Source organism: Populus nigra, chromosome 17 (genome assembly GCF_951802175.1).
Source record: "Populus nigra chromosome 17, ddPopNigr1.1, whole genome shotgun sequence".
Lineage (NCBI taxonomy): Eukaryota > Viridiplantae > Streptophyta > Magnoliopsida > Malpighiales > Salicaceae > Populus > Populus nigra.
In genome coordinates, this window is record NC_084868.1 from 6,323,911 (window position 1) to 6,331,066 (window position 7,156).

At 35.7% G+C, this 7,156-nt stretch overlaps 1 protein-coding gene across 1 annotated transcript; it reads right to left on the reverse strand.

Moving 5' to 3' along the window:
* Nucleotides 1-61: 61 nt before the first annotated feature.
* Nucleotides 62-6,111, reverse strand: LOC133676701 (transcription factor-like protein DPB). The gene is made up of 9 exons (XM_062098423.1): nucleotides 5,705-6,111; nucleotides 5,286-5,368; nucleotides 5,103-5,146; nucleotides 3,658-3,720; nucleotides 3,388-3,534; nucleotides 3,232-3,300; nucleotides 3,018-3,116; nucleotides 976-1,046; nucleotides 62-657 (listed from the first exon to the last, which is right to left on the reverse strand). The coding sequence occupies exons 1-9, from the start codon at nucleotides 5,950-5,952 to the stop codon at nucleotides 417-419; spliced, it is 1,065 nt and encodes a 354-aa protein (XP_061954407.1). The 5' UTR covers nucleotides 5,953-6,111; the 3' UTR covers nucleotides 62-416.
* Between the last annotated feature and the right edge of the window lie 1,045 nt (nucleotides 6,112-7,156).

The window sequence follows — 7,156 nt, forward strand, 5'->3', positions numbered from 1 at the left end:
ACAAATAAAACTGGATAACAGAATGATAACAGGGATGAAGCAAGTGCAATGCAACATAAAATGAACATTAAATTCTTGACGATTGAATTAATTCTATCATTGTGTGTAAGCCTGGACAATCCTACGTAGCCTAACAAACTAAACTTAATTTTTCCTATAATGGGAAGAAAATAACACGAAAAATGATAAAAAAAATTACAAAAGCGAATTCTAAAGCTGATAACCTGACCAAACCAAGCGTTCCATGGAAGTCTCAAAGCAAATGGACCAATCTGCTTGTTATCTCAACTCCTCCTAACATGGGCAAACTGTGAATGGGGATAATATCGGGAGGAGCCCATCTCCAGCAAACTACTTTACACAATATACAGAATCAGCTGACGTTATTGCCCATGGCTCAGATGATTGAGCACGACTCAATGCTCATGCTTAACACGTGCTTTTATTATTCCAGGAAGAGGAGGAGAGGTAGGAAGCCTAACGGGATTGTTTGTCCTTGGGGAAGTACGGATTTGTGGTTGATACATGATGGACATGCTAGAACCTTCACCTCCATCAGCCGCTGGATTGGGTGCAGCCATATTATCACTCTGGGGTCTCTCACAAAATTTCATTGCCTTGAGAACATAATTATCATCATGGAGCTCAAAAGGAGTGCTGCAAACAGAGTACAATAAAAGTGTTGTCAATGGAAAAACTCTAATTTTCACTGATCGGGGACAAGGAGAATAACAAGGTCCAAAAGTGCTCAGTTGCTAATTTGAAAGTGGTATCTCTTTAGGCATGAATGATGAAAACTTATCCGAAGCCCCTTCACATCTCTTATAAATAATTTGATTATTTGCAGATTTCAAGTCCAGTCTGCCACAATGCTGTGCTTTGACTAAACCATTTCAAAATCATATGGTGTAGCAACTCAACAAACTTCACTAGCTTTACGAGGGAGAAAATTGAAGAGCTGAAGGGCATTCTTACCTATTAAAATCAAAATGAACGAGCTGCATATCTTCTGATATCTCCACTTCAACAGTTGCATGAGGGCGTGTCTACAGGTACCAATAGGGAAATTTTTTTAAAAAAAAGGCACGATGAAAAAAAAGCCATATTCATGTACAATGCAAGAAAATATTTCCAACCATAAAGCATATTTCCAGAGAAAATTTCCAACATTGTAAGGAAAATGCTATAAATCTGTTTATAGCTTGCCTTACAAACTCAAAAAATGGCTTCAGATGCATAGGTAACAGTTCCAACTTACAGATATTATATTACTTTTTTCATTAAAATTAATTGTGAACTAGAACATATGCAGACAATTATTATTTTTGCTCATATGGGAGGCTAACTCTACCAATACCCAAGATCACTTGATGTTTCTTTTTGGTGTGCCAAACATAATTTCTCTGTTGCTTGAAACCCTAGTCCACCACAGTCACGCAACAATTAATGCAGCTCAAGAAAAGCTCGAGACAAAAGCCTAAAATCCACAAGGGAATCTTCAATGCAAAAGGATAGTGGAAAAGGACCTAGAAGGTGATGGAACTTGAATTTTTAAGTCCTCAATAACAATTCCTAACCCTTTAAGGAATGGCTATCTATTGTGAGGCTTTGCTTTTTTCAGATTTCTGGAGCAGAATGTGTAATTCACATAAAAAATGTGAACGCATTCACACATGCTCTGCCTCAACAAAATTCCATCACCACCTACTTGCAGCTAACCACTAAAAATGGCTCCCTTTATACACTGGCCTCTCCTTCATCTGAGACTGGAATCTACTGCACAAATCTTCATAATTATCAAACCATTAATCTGTAAGAACCTTCCAAACTGCAAAACCTTTAACTGACAGATATTCATAGAAAACAGGGGTTACCTCCCTTTAACCTATTCAATGTGGGATTGGCACTTCTCAATCTTCTCAACATACAAATTTAAAGTCTCTTCCTTCCACCATCCTCCTCCATATCCAGTCAGTTACTATATTCAGCGTGGATTTCTCAAATTAATTTTAGTGTTTATCACATGCAAGTGTGCAAAGAAATACTGTGTCTCCCTCACACCTTGTCTGATCTATTTGCAACAACCTCCAAAATATCATTTTAATCCTATAAAGCTTAAATCCAGCTACAGAAAGCAGAAAACTTGCATTATCTCTTTATCCTAACCTGTCCTACCAATCAGGTCTACATGCATATGAAACATGGGAAGAAATAGAAGGGAAACACAAATGCAGACAACAAATGAATTCTCCAACTATTACTCTCCCAAACAAGAGTGCAAAAAAGGGAACCTAATGATCTCACAAGTGAACAGCGAATACACAAAAACCAAACTGGATGGTGTACTTTTAATTGAAAGGAGGATTTTTAATACAGTGGAAATTTTAGACGTGACTTGTACTGTCCCTAATATCCTGTGAATTCAACTAAGCCATCCATTTCACACCAACAATCAGGATATTAAAGAGTTGCTTGATCAAGGTCCATAGCACCATTTGCATGGTAGAGAAGTGTAAAGTATCAGTTAGGGAGGTGTATTTTTGTTCTCCTGGTAAAATAAGAGGAATGTTTGGGTTCATTCCAATAGACACCTAATTATCAAAATTTTGGCTAAATGATGAAGGTAAATGATTGCTGAGTACTGAATCTGCTGACTGCAATATGCAATACATAAACTAAATTTTTTAGATGAAGTTAAGCAACTGGTGACTGCAGTGCAAACAAAACATATTAACAGAATAACAGCTGAAAAAGGAACCAATCTACAGATTTGAGAAACTCATCTAAAGTAAAACGTTAATAATTACTTTTAACCCTGAGGATGGATGGACAATAAGAGAGTTAAAACGCTATTGCTTAAATAACAAACTAGAGAATTTTGAGAATCCTATTGAATTTTGAACAGGGTGGCTGAGCTAAAACCATGAAGCTACATCTTTTTTCGTTGCAGTCTAAGATGTTTAAAATTAAACTAGTTGATGGCCAAATATGCAAAGTAAATTGAGGAAAAATTTTACCTGAACCAGAATGAAAGGCAATGACACACCACCACTAGGAGCATTTCCTGAGCTGTACAGTTGTTCATTTCGCTGTATCAGGTTCTGAAGGCCCATGAACTTGATTGGACAAGACATTTCAGTTAAAAACACCAATGAGTGTAGCAAAGAGAAAAATGCCTAAGTGCATGTATCTAGCTTAAAATTCAAACCATACGAGTGTAGCTATTCTCACTTGTTCCTCCAGTTCTTGCAAATAGGCAGCTTTCTTTTCAATCCTATTTCTCAATCCTAGACGCTCAGCCTAATCATATTCAAGGAGTTGGAGAAGATCATGTTAGATCTTAAAAGTCCAAAGTCACTTCTGTTGATACACAAGAAAAACACATACCTTTAATTCTTCAATATCACTGAGGCTAGTTCGGGGGAGACCTTTCCACTGTATTTCCTTTTTATCCTTCGATATAATGTCTAATGCCATGAGTACATTCAGAGCATCATACACCCTCCGCCGTATGTTTTTCTCATCATATTGTTGCTGCCAAATGAAATTAATACAATAAAATAAAATGGACCCGCACAGTCAACTTTTAAGTTTTCACTTACGATCAAGGATATATACAAAAAAAAGGCAATAAATTTAGTTGACAAAAGAGATAACCTGATCTGGGGTAGAAACACTATTACTAGGGTCAGCAAACTCAGCAACAAGTTCATCTGCTACCTGCGAATTACTTAAAACTCTCAGTTATGGGTACAGGAACTTGTGATGATCATAGAAATATATATACAAAGACCTGAAAAAGCATCAATTCTAGTACAAGAAACATTAGAACTTAAAGCTATTCCAGAAACTTTAATAGAGCAAGCCAAATAAAATCAAAGCAGATAAAAACAAATTCTTAATCAACAAAATGTTTGTATGTACACGTGACAGGTCACCAAGAAAGCATTCAACTATTGCATAAAGATCTAGAAGGATATTGACAAGGTATAACTGTTCCTGGCTACCATCATCAAGAAAGTCAATTCATGATCAATCCAATTTGTCTACATGGAGAACTAGGGAAACATTTTTAAGTGCTTAAAGGTCTGAAATTCAACTTGGAAGTGAAAGGGAGAAACAATCTTTCAGCATCTCCAGATATTCTCTTTATGGCCTGCTAAATGGGGAATGTAGACTCCATCTCTCTTCCCATCCCTCCAATCAACAACCAAAGCAAAGTGGTGGAGTGCATAGCCCCCAACAACTACGCCATGATCAACCCCTGAAATGGTGATTAATATAGATTTTTATGTATTGCCAACAAATGTGACAAAAAATTCAACTTCTCTCTCATACATAACGCTCAATTGACCAATGTGAACTTTATAAATACTCTGACCACTATGCAATGTCATTCATTCTAGGACATTAAACATCGAGTAGTTCATATATTATCCTCATTCAAGAATAAAGGAAGACTTCTTTTGACAGCTCCAATACAAAACAAGTACGTTTCTGGGGATCTCAATCAATGAGCTGAGACCCTACTATCTCTAGTGGTATTGCCTCTGAATTTCAAACCTAATCTCCCAACTAACCTCAACAAAGATATGCCTTTACCTGATAACCATAAAAGGGTGCATGGAAGCACCAGAGTATCTAGAAAAAGTAACATGTTAAAGTTCAATAAAACATTTGGGATAGAGCAGAAGTACCAGCATACTTCAAATGCTATCTATCTAATGCCATTACATGGTAAAAATAAGTTCCAGGTTGTCACTTGTATATATAAATAAATCAAGCACTTAGTAAGCACAGTTGGGAATGACTAAGTTCTCATCCCATTTTATATGCTAAGAACAACCTACTTCTGTGTTACTGGAAACCAAGGTGGAGCATATGTATGCTAATTGTTTATCGAAACAAAACAAGAACAATAGCCAATGCTCCATGTGTAACATTTAGACGTCTTGATGTAAGGGAAATTTACAGTGCTGCAAGTAGGTCATCTATACATAAGAAAAGGCATTTCCTGGAAAACAAGTGCCTGATGCAAGAAAAAGAAAAGAAAAGAAAAAGAAATGAAAAAGAAATGAAGCGACTTCAAGAAACCACCTGACCTCATTGTAAGTGGTTGTTCCTTTGGATTCCACCTTTTCACAAACTGTAGAGAAGCAAAACAGTAGTAAAATCATGAAGTCAGCTCGGGTATGGCAATGTATCCTGTCTTTGAGAAGACAAGCATACACAAGTGCTGATGATTTACAAAAGGAGACATATTAGAAAATGATGAATGCAAATACCTTTCATACTAAATTGACGAAGTCCTCTACCACTCTTATCGGCTCCACCAGCTGCCCGTTGACCTCTCTTTTTCTTCTTATTACTGATCATGGATAAAAACAACTTTAAGCCTCGCAATCGAATCCCGTTTTGGACAATTAAATCAAAATTCACAATTTCAAGACTATCCTAAAATTGAGGCAGAAAGTTGTTATTATTATTGTTGTTGTTGTTTATTATACAATGGCTAGCTGGCTGGCATACAATGGCAACCAACAGATAACAAATTCAATAATCAAAACAAGAACAACATGATTTAATAATATATACACGTAAATATAAAAACCCTTCTCTTAAATTATATTTTATAACATGAAAGCGTGATTAATCAACCACTAATCATAATGAGAAAAAGAAGAAGAAGAAGAAGAAGACTGACGCTGCGGCATCTTGAGTGGCAGCATCATCGGCGTGAATGTCGAGATGGTTCAACCTTAAAAAAGTGTTGTCACTAGCGGGAGTGGCCATGACATGCTCGCTCCTGCTGGATGGAGACCCCACACTGCCGCTAGTTGACATCGATTGGCCAGACACCCAAGACCCGGTGGTGGCTCCTCCTCCTCCTCTAGTAGCAGCCGACGACGGGTGCCTGTCTCCATCTTCTAGGTGGCCCCCACCAGTAACCATTTAGATTATATGTGTGTATGTATGTATGTAGTAAAATAAATAACAAAAATTAAAAACAATCATAAAAAGAAAAAGAGAGTGATGAGAATGGTGAGTTACAGTTTGGAAGGGGTGGGGAAAGGGTGATAAACAACAGACGTGATCTTTCGGAATTGATCTGATGAAGGCATCGTTTGGGAACGCGGCTGCGGCCGCGTTCCCAAAAAATTTAAAAATTTTTTGTTTTTGTTTTTCGTTAAAATTTAATATGGTTTGTATGTTTTGGATCGTTTTGATGTGCTGATGTCAAAAATGATTTTTAAAAAATAAAAAAACATCATTGGCATGCATTTTGGCACGAAAAGTTATTTGAAAAGCACCCACAACCACACTGCCAAACACGCTCGAAATAGGGGAGCGCAGGTGTGGGAAGTGGGAATCCTTTTTTATTTTTCTTTTTAAGCTCAACACAACACACGATGCGGAAAAGAGGGAAATTTCAGGGTTTGGTAAGGTGTTTTTTTTTTTAAAAAAAAACTTATAATTATTTGTTGTGTTAAAGTAGAGTTGATCTGACTTAATTTAATTGGTAATTTATTAACAGGTTAACGTTGTTAAAAATCAGTTTGATTTTCTTTTCAAAAAATAATATACTTTTAACTTTTTTAAAAAATCTTAATATAATATTATTTTAGATCAACTCGAGTTAATTTATTCAACCTATTAATACAAATAGAAGCTATAACAACAAAAACAACTCAGAAAACACATAATTTCATGAGCAAACAACTTACAGATATGAATTCTAATTTCATTTTTTGAAAAATAAGGCTAATAATGTTTGTCTTCTCGAGGGATTCACAAAATCTTTAAAATGGCGAGAAAACACTATATTTATTATGAAACAAATAAGAATTCTAAAGTATAAACAAAATTAATATAAAATCTGAAATAAAATAATAAAGTCAAGAAATCAAGAAAAGTAACAAAATTGACCTAAATAACATTTTCTAGGCCTAATTTTGTGAGATCTGATGAACGACAAAATGATTCTTGATAAGAAAACTGTATGTAGAATTACTAATAAAAATTTGAGCTTGATCCAATGGTTGGATCTCATATTATAACTTTTTTGATGTGAACCTCGTGATCACGTAGTTACATAACCTATAATAAGATTGACAAAAAATCCCTAAAAGGTAAAACATGTGTGATAGGAGTGTGA